Source organism: Myotis daubentonii, chromosome 6 (genome assembly GCF_963259705.1).
Source record: "Myotis daubentonii chromosome 6, mMyoDau2.1, whole genome shotgun sequence".
Taxonomy (NCBI): Eukaryota; Metazoa; Chordata; class Mammalia; order Chiroptera; family Vespertilionidae; genus Myotis; species Myotis daubentonii.
Window position 1 is genome coordinate 12,595,637 of NC_081845.1, and position 19,712 is coordinate 12,615,348.

General features: G+C 38.6%; 1 protein-coding gene across 6 annotated transcripts in view; it reads right to left on the reverse strand.

Annotated features, from left to right (window-relative positions):
• Positions 1 to 9,578: 9,578 nt before the first annotated feature.
• CEP85L (centrosomal protein 85 like) overlaps positions 9,579 to 19,712 on the reverse strand; it is an 86,355-nt gene continuing 76,221 nt past the window's right edge. For all 6 annotated transcript variants that reach the window (XM_059700167.1, XM_059700166.1, XM_059700163.1 and 3 more), the window contains 2 exons: positions 18,016 to 18,232; positions 9,579 to 14,297 (listed from right to left, as the gene is read on the reverse strand). In XM_059700167.1, the coding sequence (XP_059556150.1) occupies positions 14,134 to 14,297; positions 18,016 to 18,232 (381 nt within the window). In that variant the 3' untranslated portion in view covers positions 9,579 to 14,133. The remainder of the gene's footprint in view (positions 14,298 to 18,015; positions 18,233 to 19,712) is intronic.

Consider the following 19,712-nt stretch of genomic DNA (forward strand, 5'->3'; position numbering starts at 1 on the left):
CACTAGCCCAGGGTTTCTGTCCAAGTTTGGACATTTTCAGATGTTGGATATTTCCCCTCATTGGGCTCAGTCCAAGTAGACATGATGGATGTCCTGGTAGTAGTTTGGGAGTCAGAGTGACAAGTGGCACCTCACTTTGTCACTTTAAAAATATTCTACTATGAGCACATACTATTTTCATAAATGTAAAAGTATTTTAAAAATAAGATACATGATTTGTTGAGGATGACTAAGTATGGTCTCTCTGCCACAAAATTTTTAAAATATTCACTTCTTTTTTAGCTGAAGGAGGAGCAGTGATATTTTTTTTCTTCAGAAAATTAAGTACCTATTACCCTGGGAATAGGGTTTAACTGGACCTTTTTACTTTCTGTGACTTAGAAAAGGTCCCCGCTCTTCTCAGAGCTCTGGGAAATGTCATGATAATTTGCATACTTCTGGAAGCGGAAGCCCAATTCCAAACCCCTTTCCCCAAATCCCATGGTATTTTCTAACCGATAGAGTGGACCAGACAAAAGGGTTGATGGGAGAGGGCACCCCAGAACTCACCTGGGGAATTCACCTACAATACCAGGGACAATGGCTGGTGGTTCTGTCTCAACTAAGGGCCCATAGGCGTGTGAGAGAGCAAGGGTCTACAGAGCATGTGCGGGTGGCTGCAGGCACCTCCACATCCGGCTGACCTGCCAGTGTCCTGCTGGGTACAAGGCAGAACTCACCAAATCTGACCCAAATCAGCCCCCACATTTCTAGACCAATCCAACGGGGGAGGAAAGCTCACAGGGAAGACGCCATGCTTTAGCCATGAATAGGGAACTATAACCATATTTGTACCCTAAGCTGGTGAAATGAATTTAGTTGCACTTTTCCTTGGGTTTTCTGTGGGCAAGGCGAGGTGGCAATATTCCCTCAACCAAGTTCAGTGCAGATCAGGAGCCTGGATGCTTGTTGATGATGTTCTGAATAAAGCTTGAGCAGCAAGTTTCATCTGCACGGTGACTGCACTACACATTACAGCTGTGAATTTGCACGGCCGTTAACCTGAGAAAAATACTCAGGAGACCCATGGGCAGCACAGTAAATGGTGACAAAGGAATGTGGCAAATTAGTAAATGTCGTGATGCCTCTTTGCAGCGTGGACCCCCGATTGGAGAAGAGCCACGCCCTACCTGTGAGGGGAGGCTGGTTGGAAGTTTGGGTGTCCACTCCCCAGGACTTACTTGAAGGCAGGAGGGAGCTATGGCTCCTACTTTTACAAAATCCCTTACTCTGGAGAGAAGGGGAGTTCTTCTACAGCTTCTGGGAACATTTCACTTGCCCTTAGGAGCCTTCCCAGGCAGGGGCTGCAGTGAATAACAGGACACCACAAGCCTTCATTCCCCTGAAATGTGCCTCCCTGGGGGCCATTTAAAGCATGGGAATGAAACCCATTGAAGAATACCTAAGGGGGGGGGGGGGGGTCAGGGACAAAGAAGCCAAATGCCACCTTGACCTCCGTTTTGCTACAGCTCGCATTTGGCTGTATTAGTTTCCTAGGGATGCTGTAACAAAGACCCACCAACTGAGGACCTGACAACAACAGAAATGTATTCTCTCACGGTTCTAGAAATGACAAGTCCAAAACCAAGGTGTCAACAGGGCCCTGCTGTCTCTCAAGGTCTTAGGAAAGAACCTTCCTTGCCCCTCCTTAGCCTCCAGGATCACCACCAATCCTTGGCCCTCCTGGCCTTGGAGATGCATCCCCTCAATTTCTGACCTGTGTGACATGATGTTCTTCCTCTGTGTCTGTGTCTCACTTTATAAGGACATCAGTCACTGGATTAGGGCCCACAATAATCTAGTATGAGCTCATCTTAACTAATTACATCTGCAAAGATCCTGCCTCCAAATGTCTGAAGTTTTAGGTGGAAATGAACTTGGAGAGGACATTCAACCTAGTACAGTGGCTATACCTCCTTTCAGCTCTATTTGCTATTCCTAATATTCTAAATATAAAAAATTATCAAGTTAAAAAGGGGACGTCTTGCAGCCTGGATTAATAGGCAGTAGATAGACTTTTAAAATTTATGTTTAAATTATGCCTTTTCACTAGATGGGGTCATTCAAGGCCAAAAATCACCTTGCTTGGGGTTGGAGCCCACTGATGAATCTTGTATAATATAGTGTTCCCAGCATTCCCAGTATAGGCAAGAAAACAGAAAAAGAGCTTTCCCTCAAATCTGACTTTGGATGTTCCTTTCAGCAAGTTCCCTCTAGAATATCATGATTTGCATAGGTCTCCCCTCCCCATTCGCAACCTTCTTCCTGTTGACAATAACTATGGGACTATGGGAATTAAAATAAGCAAATTCGTGCAAAAGTATTGCTGATACCTTTCTGCAGACTCCTTTAGGGATACCCTTTCTAAACATCTAGACCTGTATGAAGAATCCAGAAAGAAAGAACAATTACTAGTTAATACCGTGATAAAAAGTATTACTTCATCAAAATACAGAGCGCTGTCCCACACTCATTGCCTACATATCAGATATACAAGCTGAAAAAAAAGTGTATCACAAGCCACAAAACTATCCAGTTGATGGTAAGGAGAGAGAAACAAAAGAGGCATGCTTCCAAAACATAGAAAATAAAAGCCAAATGAAGTAAAAAAAAATACATATTTTCTAAATAGTCCTATTGTACTATAATGTATTGACAGCTGTATTTTATACATCTATCCCTGTCTGTTTCAGTCCTTCGTTGTTTTATCTAAAGTCACCCAGTGAGGAAAAACCACATTGTCTGGATCTGGTTCAGGGAGTTTATGAAAGTCTCCTATACCCATAAGCCTTAATAGTTTTTGAAGTGATACAAATACCCTGAATAGTTTTTGAAGTGATACAAATGCCCTGAATAGTTTTTGAAGTGATACAAATCTAAAGAAGAATAGGAGCACAAAAACATTTGTAGGGAAATTTGGAATAAGAAAAAATGGTTACCGGGTGTCTTCAACAGAAAACGATGCATCATTTAGAGCCTCTGAGGTTATCTGACTTAAACCGGGCAATTGGAGCCATTTTATAACTCTTGGCACCTTGGAGCTCCAAGAATTATCAAGCATTGGAGCTATTTTATAAATCTTATAAGTTGTAGATAACTAATAATAAGGCAAAGTAATTGTCTATCGACAATTCTTATCTATCAATACACAATAAATCTGACTAGTGGAGGCGCAATTGACTTTCCTTCCCCAGGAAGAAAAAGCGTTTTGCAGCCGCTTGCAAATGCATTTCAATATTCCTGATTTATAACTGTGTTTTTTCCTCTGGATTCTCTTTTGAATCAATTGTAATAGCTTTTCTAGTTCCCTCATTTAATTACGAGTTAAATAAAATCTTTGACACATGTTCATTTTATATTCATGAGTCATGTTGCTTTTTTTGAAAATTATCCTTTAACAGATTTATGCAAGAAAATACTCCACCATTTTCAGATTGAAAAGAAGCCTTCAATTTTTTACTGAAAATTGAATCTAGCCATTAGATTAAATTTAAGTGAATTTACATATTTCTGGAATAGCACTCTTGTATTAAAGCATTAATCCCTGCATTGATGGACTGTTAGTTCAAGGTTATTAGATGCATTGTTTTTCCATAGTGTCCTCATTTTTTATGACTTCTGCCTGGAAAATTTTCAGACCAGCTCTGCTCCACACTTAAGGAATCATTGGGATCGAGTCATGGAAAATGTGAATTCATTTGGTTTGCTTTGTGAATTACAGCCTCAAAGCTGAGATTAACAGCAATGTAATTCTAAAAATAATTTATCACTTGATGGCAATGCAATAGCTATTGCATTTGAATAATGAGTTCACAATTTACCTTCACAGTGTAAGTGGAGAAGGAGCCGGAAAGGGAATGCACCCTTCAGTCCAATCCTTCACATTGGGGGTAGGGACGCACCTGGACTAAAATTCTGGCTGCAGGTAACCTCCTCACCCCCACACACTCAGGCCCCGGACACAACTAAGAATACATTAGAGAGTATGTCTTTGGTATATGTTAGCTGTCAATTTATGTCAATCCATTATGGCTACCTCAACAGCCAGTATCCTATAACTCAGCCCCACCTGTTAATAGAAGATTCTGAATAATTCTTTCAAACTAAAATATTAAAAACTTTCAACATTACCTTTCCCAGGAGGCGCTTTATTTTAAAAGGAATCGCAACCCACAGGTATATAGTCAACTGATCTTTGACAAAGAGCAAAGGCAATTAATGAGAAAAGATACTCCTTTCAACAAATGGTGCTTGAACAAAGGGACATCAACATACAAAAAAATGAATCTAGATAAAGACCCTAAAGCTTTCACAACAAATTAACTCAAAATAGATTGTAGACCTAAATATAAAACACAAAACTATAAAACCCTGAGAAGGTAATATAGAAAATCTATGTGCCTTGGATTTGGTGATGACTTTTTAGATGTTCCATCAAAAGCATAATCCAGCAAAGAAAAAATTGAAAAGCTGGACTTCATTATAATTAAAAATTTCTGTTTTGAGAAAGACGCTATTTAGATAATGAAAAGATAAGCCATAGAATGAGAGAAAATATTTGTAAAACACATATTTGATAAAGAACTTGCATCAAAAATAGTCATGGCTGGTGTGGCTCAGTTGGTTGGACATCATCCCATGCACTGAGAGGTTACCAGTTTGATTCCCAGTCAGAGAACATGCCCAAGTTTCAGGCTCAGTCCGGGTAGGGGACATGCAGGAGGCAGCCGATTGATGTTTCACTTTCACATCAATGTTTCTCTCGCTCCCTCTCTCTATAAAAATTATTTTTTAAAAAAGAACTTGTATCTAAAATATACAGAGAACTCTTAAAACTCAATAAGAAACCAAACAGCCCAAATAAAAAGGAGGCAAAAGATCTGACCACCTCACCAAAGAAGATATACAGACATGCAAATGGGCATATGAAAAGATGCTCAATATCATATGTTACTAGAGGCCCGATGCATGAAATTTGTGTGAGGGCCTTGGCCCCTACCCCTGCCCGCCGCTGCCACTGAGGCCAGGGGCCTCTGCCACCTCTGCTGTGTCCTCCACCCACTGTGGCTAATTAGCATATTACCCTTTTATTATTATAGATTAGAAAAATGCAAATTAAAACAATAATAATGAGATGCCACTATTCCCTAACCTAGCAGAACTAGAGGCCCAGTGCACAAAACTCGTGTACTGGTAGGGTCCCTAGCGGCTGCCGGCTGCTGGCAGGGTACTCCCTCCCTTCCCCTGGTCACCTGCTGCTGCCAGCCAGGGCCTCCCTCCCTTCCCTCATCTGGCCCTGCCCTCTGGTCAAACTCCCGGTCGAGGGGACAATTTGTATACTATGCTTTTATTATATAGGATGGTTAAGATCCAAAGCACTGATGATAACAAATGCTGACAAGGATGTGAAGCAGCATTCATTGCTGGTGGGAATGGAAAATGGTACAACCACTTTGGAAGACAGTTTGGCAGTGTTTTATAAAACCAAACATGGTTTTATCACACAATCCAGCAATCACGCTCCTATGTATTTACCCAAAGGGGTTGAAAATCTATGTTCCCACAAAAACCTGTCGAATTTTTATAACAGCTTTATCCATAATTGCCAAAACCTGGAAACAACCAAGTGTCTTTCAATAAGTGAATGGATAAACTGTGCATGGGAAGATATCAGGGAATTTTACATGCATACTGTTAAGTGACAGAGACTAATCTGAAGTGGTTACATACTGTATAATTTCAACTATATGACATTTTGGATGTCATATAAGGCAATTATAAGGCAATACTATAAGGCAATACTATAGTAAAAAGATCAGTGGTTGCCAGGGGTTTGGTAGGAAAGAAGTGTAGGTGGAGCACAGAGAATTTTGGGGGTGACCAAACTCCTGTATATTAATACTCCAAGGGTAGGTACATCACAAAAACCCACAGTACTGTCCAAATAAAGATGACCCCTAATGTAAATTATGGACTTTAGTTAATAATAATGCATCAATATTAGTTCATCAGTTATGAGAAGTGTACCACACTAACGCAAGATGTTAACAGGGAAACTGCATACTGAGGCAGAGGGAGAGTAGGTCTATTTTCAAGTGTTCTAAAAACAAAATCCATTCAAAAAGAATTGGACAGTGAGTAAACAGTTTAACACAAAAGTGTGACTCGCTAGTTGTGAACTATTGGTAACATTTTTGGAAAAAGCAATTTCCCCAACATCTCGTCACTCACATCGCAGAGAAGCCAGCATTCCTTCGGTCAGTCACGTGGCCTTCCCGAGTACTATGGAGGGATTTTGCTTTATTTTTTCTTCTCCAGACCCATTCCTCTTGTCCACTCCTGCCCCAGACTCATTGATGGGCAAACACTAGCACTGAGTCTTACAGCATTCCATATTTCTGCACCCTTTGCTTTTACACATAAAAGCTAATCCGATGGCCTTAAAAGAGGGAGATTATCCTAGACTATTGGGGTGGGCCCGATGTAATCACAGGGGCTTTTAAAGGGGAAGAGGGAGTCAAAGAGATGGCAGTGGGAGAGGGACTGGACCCTGGCTTTGAAGAGAGACGAATGGGATCTTGAGTCAAGGAATGCAATAACCTCCAGTAGCTGAAAAGAGCAAGGAAACATATTCTCCCACAGAACCTAGAAAGGAAGGCTACCCTGCCAACAGCTCAATTTTGGCCCAGTGACACCATTTTTAACTTCTGACCTCCAGAATTCTAAGATAATAAATTGTGTTATAAACTAATAAATTTGTGGCAATTTGTTACGGAGGCAATAGGATGGGGATATGGGGAGAAAACCACCAGAGAAGATTCTTGCAATGAAGGTGTAACTTACAGGCATGAAGACGCTTAAGGAGGAAGATTAGGGAAGGCGGAGGGGTTTAGCTATTTTTCTTGTCTGATCAGCCAAAAACATATTTTTTTGGCGTGCTGTAGAATTTTAGTAACTGGTTTACATGTGCCATGAGATGAAAATGTTTGAGAATCACTGTCTAGTGAGTGGTTCAGAGTCAGGCTTGTTCTTATGATAGCTCTGCCTCTAACAAGCTGCTGCCACTTGGTCAAAATATCAAACCTCTCTGTGCCTCCTGTCTGTCTGAAGTGGGGAGAATAATGCGCTACTTCATAGAGCATCCCATAAAGAAATAAATGGGATACTTAATACGAGGTGCTTGTACTTGGTTGCCACGTGCTCGGATGCTGGATAATGATGAGGATGATATAGAAGACACTTCCTGTGCAGGTTTTAGTAATCATGGGCCATTAAACAATGTGAACCACTAGTTTTGACTAAATAATCAGTGTAGGAATAAAAAATGTAATTTACCTTGCTTTCTATTATTTTCCAAATATATATATATACATATATGCATTTGCCTTTTAAGTTGGTATTATGTTCCTTTTTTAAGCCAGCCCTTGGATTCACCCTTCAAAACCTGCACAGCTGGCCCAAAGCCTGATAATGCGTTGTTCTTGGGGCTCTGGGGTTGGAAAGTAACCGTGTCCAGTCCTGTGGCCTGGACCCACAGAAGGGCAGAAAGCGTAGTCACATGAAAGATGAACAGGAGATCCAAGAGATGGAAGGAAATGGGACTTGCCCAAATAGGATTTATTATCACTGTATCCCTCTCCCATCAAAAGCTCCAAAGAAACAAACAAACCAACTCCACAACCTCCTAGGGGAAGCTATGCTTTAAACCACATCTTCTCCTTGCTACTAGGATTCTTACTTCCTGGGGCTAAGGGCAGATACTTGCACATCGCGGGAGGATGGTGTATTCCAGTTGCTCATTAAACACAAAATTTAATAAGACAAGGCATCACCAGCACCCCAATAGCAAACAACGGCATAGAAAGTTTGTTTCAATAAGGATGCGACCAAGTGCTTCACGTGAATTGTGGAGACACAGAGAACAGAGATGGCAGCAAGACAAAGGACAATAACCCAGAAGGAAGTATAAACACAAACGCCTCTAGTTAACAGAAAGGCTGTTTTCCAACTCTGATTCTCCACTGCCTTGTGTATTAAATGTTACTCCATTTTCCAAAAAAAAAAAATAGTATATAGATTATCACTTAGAACTCAAGATTGTAGAAAAATGCTGTTTTTCAACTTGGTGGAGAACTCATACTGAAAAAGTATTTCCAGTATTTGGTTATTATAAATAAAACTATGAACATTCATCTGCAAGTTTCTTTTTAGGCATATGTTTATATTTTTATATCAAATATCTAGGGTGGAATTTCTGGGTTACAGGGTAGGTGTAAATTCAGTTTAAACTTCTATTATGAGCGAGTCAATAGAGATCATGAAGTGAGGCTGGTGTTTAAGTAAAATCAGGTTGGCTAAAATGCAAAGATTTATTCTTTTTGTTTATACACTAAATTTTTTTCATCATCAGCAATATTAAACATTCTAGAAATTTTTCATCATAGTTTCAGCCTTCAAAGTGGACTCTCCCTTAAATCAGGGAGTCTCTACTGCCCTGAGGTTGGAGTGCTCTTTGTGAGAAGGTGTCTGCTCTGCTGACCCACTCTGCCCATTACTAACACCCTTCACACCTCGTTCTTAACTGAATTTCTACATAAAATGGTTGTTTGGGGATGTGGCATAAGAAGCTCAAAATCACTGAGATGCACCCTATCAAAAGCTATTGCTTCCCCCATCAAAACATTTTTGAAACCAGATCAAAAATAATTATATCTTCCATCCTGAGGGAGAAACCTCTTCACCAACTGCCAAAGAAATATTCTAGGATTTTGTCCACTCTGCTTTTATTTCCAAGACATTTGCTTGCAACCTAAGAGTCTATGATGCATGATTTTTCAGTGCTCCCTCTGTTAACTGAATCAGTTGCCTCATTAAAGACTCTGACAGCGCCATGTCAAGTTAGCTGGGCTGGAAACAAATACTGCCAATCCAAATAGTAACCAACTTCCTAGAGACACTGAGGCCACAGCCCACATGTGTTACAAGGACCCAGGGTGTCATCCACGGGGCATCTCTGGTCTAGGCTGGCAAACCATCAAAGGTGAGATGTCAAGGTCCCTGCATAGTATGATCTTTTCACAAGGTCACATTCGTAGCGTATGTTTCAGTCGGGTTTCAACTTTGATTAGAAGGGGAAATATTTGATTTGCTAGTCCAAGCTTTTAGCAATATGGGAAACTAAAATCAAATTTTCTCTGTTGGAAAAGAAAACACTCTTGATATAAATGGGAATTTTCGAAATCCAAATGGGGGACACAGCACTATTAGTTGAAATGGATATAGATATATATTTACAGCACCTGTTATAAAAAAAAAACTCAGTACCCTTCATGGGAAGGCCACGAGTAAAGCTTTTTAGTAACTGAAAAGAAAGTGTAAGACAGACCTAAAGCAGAAGTCTCCACTTTCTAGTCATAGGTTCTCTTACTTATAGAAAGCTTTTACCTAAAGGACAAGTCAATATAATCTTGTCACTGAAAGTTCGAGTCTGAAATTTCAAATACATTGTTATATTAAAATTAAGCACTTGGAAGAGATAAATCTTTTAGTAAAAATTTTATTTCTCTGTAAATACAAAGTTCAACATCAACAAACAATAATCCAGTGGAAAAATACTTAGCCATTAACATTGAAAACTTTTTTAAAAATTTAATAAATAGAACTTTGGCATTCAAAATTCTAGCTGTAAACCCTATTAAAAAACAAAACAAACAGAAAAATAGCCCCTTTACAAAAAAGAGGCAAGAATGACAGATCAGAAGGCATAAGCCAACCAGCGGCTTCACATTCTTTTTACAAGGACTGTATTTCAATTAAGTCATGACCACTGTATTTACACATGAGGTATTCTGGGTGGTTCAAAACTGAACCTAGTTTACAAAAACCACCAGCCATAGTGACTGATTATACACTCTGCTGTGCTTTTCATGTGACCACCTAGCACCTTATCACTCTTGCCATCACACCAGCGTGATGTTGAATTTTATGTTTATATCTTTAAATAACTATTTATACACATATGTACACACGCATTCACACACGACATTCCAAAGGAGTTTCCTGCTCACAATATGGGGAAAAGGCTGGGTTCCAAAGACATATATCCGACACCTCCTGTCATGTTTACTAAGTTATCTACCTAGTAATGAAAAACTGCTCCTTGCTTTAAAAAAATCGTTAATGAGTCTAACAAGGTGCGATAGTCATCAACATTCTTATAGCTCTTGAATAGAAATAGAAATGAATGCTTAGTGCAGGCAAAAAGGCACGAAAGGTTCTCTCTGTATGCAGCTGCAAGAGTGTTAATGACTTACTGAATTGAAAATACATTCCTAATTTACTCAATACTTCCTCTAAATAAGAAAAAAATCCAAAATCTCCCCCCTTCATGATTAAATATTATTAAATGTATAATATTACCATACAGCAATATACCACCATGGCATTTTGGGGTGAATTTGGAAATTATACTCTATATACCAAACAAGTAGTTTTTCTTGCTTTGTGAGTACTGAAAAGAATTAAGAATGGAAATGAAGTGAATTAGCTTTGGCTCAGAGAGCTATAGCCACTGGCAGTTTCAAGTGATACGGTCTAAGTGAGCATGGTTATGAGAACTGCTTATTACTGTAATTACATATCTACAATGATAGAGATCTATGTAAGAGGATGCCAATAATCCAAACTAAAGGTATGGCTGAGCTGAACTGTGCTATGTAAAACCACAGTCCAAGTTCTCAGCTGCTATTCAATGAACTATGACTGATATTGAAAAAATGTTTTCCCAATAAAGTAGTTCCTTTAAAAATACCCTCCAAGAGATTCATATTTATAAGTCTTGAACTATCACAACATTAATTTATAAGCTTATTCATAAGTCATAAATGTACAATATCTATTTTAGCAACACTTCCTAGCCCTTGAGATTGTCCCTAACAAACTACTAAAAGAAATCTAATTCAGTTTAATCACTGCACTGTCATAACCAAAATAAATTTCACTAAAATATAATATTGTTAACATTAAATATTGAATCCTATTTCAAATATAAAACAGGGCCACACTTCTTAAAAGAAAAGTTCAGGCATGAAAATATCTAGTCAATTCACTGAAGCTTTTTAAAATGAAAGACCACTGCAAATTTACTAACAATTAACTAGAGTTATCCTTTTTTCCTGACATCAAATGAAAAGACAACCATTGTGCCTTTGATCTGCACAGGTAATTTGGGTATTTTGTTGAGACCACTGCTACTTTATCTCTGCTTTAATGTGACTGAGGCCGAATAAGTTCAACTTCAAAACCCAGAAGACTAAGAGTAAATTTTGATAATGCACGAAATACTTCCTTAGAAGACAAGCATTTAATCACAAAAGCATAATTTAAAAGTTTTCATATCTAAGGAATTTTTCAAATAGATTTACTTTAAAATTAGGTTACTTTTCACCTCAGACCTATATCACTGTAATAACTTCCAAGAGTACCTCGTTCAAACTGACACAAGAGATTGTCTTGGGAACGGGCATTTTCTGAAAAATGAAAATCAAATTTAAATACTGATGAATTAATCTACTACTAGTTTGATTTTCTCCCAAAATACCCTCCAAGGCCAACCACTTATCTATGTCCTTTCACAAACTCCAGACTCCAAGAGATTACATTTTGCAATTCAAGGCTATACTTAAACTATCACATCTTAATTTCCTTTTTTAATGGAGTGTATACACTTTGGAAAGTGAAATATATAAGCAGTAATTTGTTAATTTCCTACTAAGTTAAATTTTTTTTTACCTCAAGACATATGAATTAGGTGCAATTCTATAAAAGTTTTAGAAAACTTATTTTAAAAAATATTTTATCCCAACTAAGCCACAAACAAAATGTACCTATAATAGATTAAAACAAATGACCAAAAGTTTGTTTAAAACAATAATAACCATAAAATCCCCAAACATATACTGAAAAACTAGGAGATATTTAAGTAAGAACCTAGTGACCAAGGTAAATCATTGATTATTTACCCGTTAGTACTATATTTTAGGGTGCCTTAATTTCCAAAATTGTGAAGGTTGGGGTGGGGGGTGGGGATTCTATTAAAAAAGAATATCAAAATACATGCTTCATTTAGATGCTCCTTCCTACTTTACTATAAAGGGTCATTTTTATAGATATTTTTACAAGGCAGAATTCTTTGCCTCAGATTTTGGGCACAAATTTACTACTCTCTGAATATCCTCAACCCACCAACATTAGAAAGCAAATGAACACATGAGAAAGCCAAGTTCTTACTAGTGCTCAGTCCCTCCTTACTAGGGCTAGGGGCCTTGGGATACAGAATCACTACCGTGCACTCATTTCTTAGTGTCCAGATCCTAAGAACTAAGAAGAGGAGAGAGGACTCAGGCACTGAACAGAGGGAAGTCTGATGCCCTCACCATGTATTATAATTGACTGCTGCAATATAACTAAAAGTAACTTATTGAGAGCTGTACGTGAACCAAATGCTGAACTGGGCAGTCTTCTTCAAGGCCTTGAACCGTGTTTTCACTGCTGAAAATATTTAAGAAGAATCTCTTCCGGGAGCAGCCTTTATACCAGGATATAAGCCTGGCAAGAAAACAGACATGTGATCTGCTCTTATCTTGCTTGACTCACACCCCTTATTCTGTCTACCTCTTACGTCTTGACTTAATGAGACTTAGCTGCATCAAAGAAAACACACCAACTTATAAAGGACAATGACTGTCATAACAAAGTATATTCAAAACAACGTAATGAATGCTCTGAAGGAAATAGAATATATAGTCCTTCCGCATTACCAACTAAAACAGGGAGATAGTCATTTGGAAGTTTAACTGATTGCATGTCTACTTAAATAACAGTTTCATTTCTTAGTGATAGCATGTACTCCAGTAGAACTAACCTGACCAAGTCTGTATTCTATGAAAACGCCTGTTTTTAATGTACCTACCTAATAAAAGGAATTGAAATATCACCTAATTTAAATTTTGTTTTCTGCTAGTGATGATTCAAATATAAAGAGGACAAGCTGGCTTTTTCTTAAAGTAGTTTCAGCTTTAAAACATATATGAAACTGTTAAAATGTAAACATTTGAGATTTGGATAAACAGGTTATTGTTCTAGAGTCACTTTGTTAATCTTTTACAAGAATGAAGGGAGGCCTTAAAAGGTCTGCATTAATTATATATGGCTTTGCTTACATTAAACAAATATATATAACATATAAGTAGAAACCATAAATAGTAAGGAACATGTCAAAATTAGTTCAAATTATGTTGAATTGCCTTGTGATATATACTATGTAATTTTACTATGCTAGTGAAAAAGATCACATCAAAATTTCACATCTTTAAGGCAATTGATAATCCTTCTGGAAAAAAAGTTGACGTATCTACAGTACTACAACCAACTCAACCCTACACCTCATCATCTCAGCGGCTGTTCAAAACACAATGGGTTTGCTTCCTGTGCTACTATTAGAACACCTGCCTGCTGTGGGAACTCTTGCTCAGCCAGCCTTTGAAACCCCAAAGTCTAACACAAGCTTCTACATGAAAGAAAAAAAAAAAATACAAGTGCGTGCCTTTCTCAGAAGCTTTGCTCTGACCCTAGAAATCCTTACTATTTTATGAATAAACACACATGCGCGCGCACACACAAACATGTAGTCACACAAAAACATAGGATAAAAAGAAATCCTCCCCCCTTTATCTGAAGGGCACTCTTCACAGCTTGGTCCTACCCTCAGTAGTTTGAGAATACAGAATTTTTTCCCTTATATACTTAATCACATTTTCAAATTGTAATTTGATTGATTGTCCTGATTAGATAAGCCCTTTGAAACCGCCTTACATCCCCTTTCCCCACAACAAAAGAAATCCACAGAAGAAAGATCCTATGTGCAAGTCATATGTCACTTGCAACTTTCCAACATGGCACCTTCAGAGATCAGACGAGACTGGGTGTGTTCAGGGTGGTGTGGCCGTAGACCCACATGGCTCCTAAAAAGAAATGTGAAGACTAACACAGCAGCATTGAAGAACAGGTCATTATTGCTGTGGGACTAGCACTTGATCACTGAGTAATGCAGTTGTCTCCCATGTCCTGAGCATAGCGGTCTGATATGGTAGTCCTCAGTTCATCGATGTCCCTCCGTAACTGGCAGACATCGGAGAGTTTTTTAGTGAGTGTTTCTGGGCTATGGTCATTCTCAGTGTCTTCAGCGGAACAGTTCAGTGCTGTGGAAATAAAATAGGGAGAGAAGGTCTCACATTTTTTTGAACAAAGGCATTTTAGGATTTTCCACTTAATTATCATTGACAATACAATGTTATTCATGGAACACCATTCGGGGTCAGATTTAAATTATGCATCATTCATTATTAAATAGGTCTTATCTACTTGGTCCTTTCAAAATTTTGTTAATTAAAATGTATTAAATTCATACAGTAATGCACACAAATTCATGTTTAATGGATGACAATATTCCAAAAGTAGAAAAAAATCATCCTCTAGCAACTCTATTACAGCTTACCTAGACCACTTAGTTCTTCCCATTTGACAAAAATCTGAAAATCATTTGTGTAGTGAGGGGGATACCTCACATTTTTATAGACTGCAAAGTGGGTTTGTTGGCATGAAAACTAATTTTCAAAATATATGGCAAATATATATATATATATATGTTAAACTGGGACCCCCAAATCCCAAGCAATTAAATTAGGCTGATTGCTAGGTACCCAATGGCTGAATAACTGAGGGTGAGGCCCTAAGCCAGATAGCTTTTAATCATTTACTCCAGTTCCTCTGTCAGCATATCTCAACATAAAATCAGGTGGAGCCAGTGACTGTAAAATAAACCTTTCTTTATATCTTCATTGACCTTGGTAGCTTATTAGAGCCATAAGAGACAGATAACTTATTTTAACAAACATTAAGTGAATACCTGCCATGATCCAAGATGTTGAGGTCAGCAAAAATAATGTAGGGTAATGCCCCAAAATGTACACACACTTTGAATAATTATAAAGGCAGTGTTTATTAAAATACATTTCATTTTCAAAACTGAGCTATCAGCTGTTAAAGTGTGTATACATTTTTTGGGGGGGGGGACACCCTGTAGATATAGTGGCTTATTCTTTCATTTTATTACTTTTTAAATCCTCACCCAAGGGCATGTTTCCAGGGAGGGGAGGGGACGGGAGGGAAAGAAACATGGATGTGAGAGAAACATCTACTGGTTGCCTCCCATATGTGCGCCGACTGTAGAGTGAACAGGTTCACTGGAAGGGCCAAGGAAGCAGAGTAAGCAAAGGTATAGAAGCAGAAAACCAAATAGTCTGACAGAATTTGAAAAACTTCAAGAAAATCAGTAACCAGCTCTAATACGGTAAAGCACAAATAATGAGAGAGGAGAGTGCCAAGAAATAAGGCTGAAGAGACAGGTGTGAGCTACCCGTCTATACTTTGGGGAGTGTAAATATTAGGAAGTCCACAGATCACTCTGGCAGCACTGTGAAAAATGGACTGGGGGAGGGGCAAGATGGTTGACAGACCAGTCCAGAGGAAAGCTTGAATTAAGCCACAGTGCAATGAAGTTGTAATGGCAGAAATACACAATAGGAGCAGGAAGAGACTGATAAAAACAACAGAGTCCAACTACCCTCAATATGCATAGGGGCCAGGGATTGTGTATGGGACACACGACAGAGGAAAGAGGATAAAGTCCAATTGGGGTGACAGGTGGATAGTGCTACTCACTAAGAGGAAGAGTTGGTTTACAGAGGGAAGAGAAGTAGGCTCTGCTTTGGACATATTGAGTCTGTGATGCCTATGAAACAGCTGGTCCTAACGTACAAGTCAATATAATCAGGAGCCCAGAAGGGACATTCTAGGCAGAATAAGAGATAAATGTCTCTATGGGTCAAAGGTACAGTGATAACAGAACACAACAACAGGATATTAATAAGATTATTCAAAGAAAACATCTAAAAAGAGAAACAAAAACCCAACAACACAAGGTATCTGGGGGAGCTCAGTATTTCAGGGGCAGAGAATTCCATAGAAGTCTGAGACTGAGCAGTCATAAAGGTAGCAGCAGACCTACAGGGTGACGTCATGAACACCATGGTGGCAGAGCGTTTAAGAAGCATGGGTGAACATTGGGGGGATAAGGACACATTTGTAATATTTTATTCAATAAAGGGGGGAAAAAACCCAAAACAAACAAACAAAAAAGCATGGGTGAACAGTGCCAACAAATAATACACAGAGTGAGGAGATGGAGATTCAAAAGAATTAGCTGTACAATGCTGAACTCCAAGGTAAGACTTCTGGGGTTAAATTGTAAAGACTGGAAAGAGTATTCATGGAGAGATGACTGTGGCAATGTTCTTAAATCTCCCTTTTATTCATATTAAGATAGCTCTCTTATCCTATTACTGAAAACATTAACAAATTATTATATAGGTGTAGATATAGGTTACAGAATAAGTAAAACAGTGACCATCTCTGAAATGGTGGAGAAAATGAGTTCTGACACTGAGCTTTTGCTTCTTGTTCCAAGAGATCATTGCTAGCTGAGCCACCCCATATTCACCTAGCAAACTCCTCCTTTAAGATTCAAGCCAACACCAGTCACTCCATGGCGTCTTCATAGCCCTTACCAGGTAGATTCAGTTGCTTTCCCTTGCGCTCCCACTGTCCCTGTGCCCATCTCAAGTATACTTATCACAACGCTCTAAGAATGTGGTTAATGTTGGAGGCAAGGGCTATGTTCCAATTATCTGCATTATCACGCCTGGACTGGAGAAGGCATTTGATGAATATGAGGAAATTCTGCTAACATCTCTGAGCACAGTTACATTTCATTTAACAAGTGATACATTTTGATCAAGAGTATTATGTATTTGGTTTGACAAAATAATTATTGTGATACAAGATGGTGGAATCTTTTTTTAAATATATTTTTAATTGATTTTTTTACAGAGATGAAGGGAGAGGGATAGTTAGAAACATCGATGAGAGGAAACATCAATCAGCTGCTTCCAGCACACTCCCCACTGGGGATGTGCCCACAACCAAGGTGCATGCCCTTGACCGGAATCAAACCTGGGACCCGGGAGTCCACAGGCTGATGCTCTATCCACTGAGCCAAACCAGTTAGGGCAAGATGGTGGAATCTTTATAAAACTGGAAAAAAACCTAGTCCCCTCTCTAGGTACATATTTACTCTATTATTAGGTAATTACTCAATACAACATGTTGCTGCATAAATGACCTGACTCCTTTCCTACCTCCTCACTGAAGTCCATTTCTTCTGTATTAAAAGGAGACTAACACGTCAATAATAAAATTGAGAAGCACATGCAGAAATGAGTGTCCCTGCAACAGCAGCACAGAAGGGACGTGACACTGGGACACCCTGTGGCAGCTGTCACAACTCCGTGTGGAGGAAGGCAGAGTGACCAGAATGGGTGGTGTCACACCGAAAGGGACAAAGCCAGCAGGTACGCATGATAAGAGCAAGAGACCTGTAGGCATGAAAACCTCCACAGAATGCTACAGAGGAAAGCGAGGGAGTATCTTTTCTCCAATATTTTCCAGTGGACAGATGGCTGGGTCTATTGAAAGCCAACAGAATTATCATGTTTAGAAGAGTGGTCAGGAACCACACCTATCATCACTCCATCAGAGATCCGCACAGCTCAGCACGCAGGTAGATTTGCCATTCCATATCACCTATGGCCACGCTCACTTCTGTAAGCATGAGGTAAGTCCTACTAATGAAGTAAAAACATGTATTCAGGACCCACAGAATGATTCAGAGATTTAGAAATCTACATAAGAAAGGAGATTAAAAACAAATACGGAAAATGCAGTCCGAAGTTCCTAATTCATGAAGACCAGTTTCTAACAGTTAAGCAATACCGTATGGACAAGTCATGGGCCACTTACATCTGATTCCCAGTAATAATGAAAGATTTGGCTCCTTGCCCTGAGCCCGCTGATTAAGAATACTGCACAATGCCTTCAAGTCAAACAAACAATAGGACATTTCCTTGAACAGCTGGTCAATCACACTCAAATCAAAGAGTGGTCGTTTGGAAAGAACCGTCTGCTGCCTGGGTTGGTCTGCTTCCTGGCCCTCATCCTCTTCTGTGTGTCTTTGGTTCTGCAATGGATGAAGAAAACATGGTTAAAACAGAGGATAGGTACTCAAAAGCCATACAGGTTAACATTCCCCCCACCAAGTCTGTAAACAATGGAATACTATATGCACATGAACCAAATTTAGTGGGGAAAAAAAGAGAAAAATAATTTAAATAATGGAATAGTTCCTTTGCCCTACAGAGGAAATACAATTCCAAACCATCTTAGTTTCTAGGAGTCTCTCAGATAATGAGCATCTTGGTTGTATATGTATTTTTATAAAACAAGATATATCCTAAGAACAAAATGAACCACAAAGGAACTTACACCTCATCCTGTAGTTTTATGGTATTAGTATCAATAGTGATTTAGTTACTAAGTATGTATGTTGTTATATTTTCAGTGTAAGAGAAAAATACAACTAAAAACTCAAAGAAAAAAAGACCCTGAACAACTGTAAATTGTTAAATTTGAATTATCAATATGACTCATGATTTACTACACTTCGAGAAAGTTCCCCTCGCCTCATCCCCCAAATTGTCATCATCTACTCCCATGCTGAAAAGTGCTCATGAACGATAAGTTTAATTAGCTTTCCAACTGGGACTGTATTTCAGAATAACCAAATAGCCTGAGTTGATGAGAAAAAGATTTTTCAAAAATAGATGAGTGCCAGTTAGTAAATGTAAAAGGAATGATGTAATTAGAAAAAAATACCATTCTTTTAATCATCTAATGATGCAGATAATGATCACCGTTGGATACTAAAACCAACAAAGTTGAGGGTGCTGGCAAACTACATATTCACACAGTTGCCTAAGCACCACCCACAGAATGCCTGCTGTTTGCAGAGGCTCTAACATGACACTGGAAACAATTGGTCTGTCACCCTTCACCCAATGAGATGAGTACTGGCGTCGCTAACAGTGAAATAACCAAACATATAACTTGATGATGTGAACAACACCTACAAAAAATGCTTGACCTGAATCTAACGATGTGTTTAGCTCTAACTTCTAGCTCACAAGAAAATAGAGGGGGTAGAGAACAAGACAAATGACACCATGAGGAAGCAATCAGACAAACCTAGAAGTCTGACAAATAAAAGTCTACAAGACAAACAGGCACAGTTTTATCAACAAGTCACTAACGTGGGAGAAGGGGCCTTAGGTTTATAAGACAAAAGGAAATGCAACTCACTGTGTTTACTGAATGTTAGTTTCAAGTCACTATAAAAAGCATTTGTAAAGAAGGGCAATATAGACTGGGTATTATCAAATATCAAGACATATTATTCTTACTGGGTGTGACGATTGTGATATGGTTATACAGGAAAATGTCCCTAATTTTTGGAAATACATTCTGAAGTATTTAAGTGAAAATGTCACAATGACAGTTAAAAACTAAAATTAAGTATTATCTGTATAACATGTCGTCCTGAAATGCAAGCCAAGTAGTTCATCTCATAATTAAGTGAAGGAAGTGTAATCTGTTCCAATGAC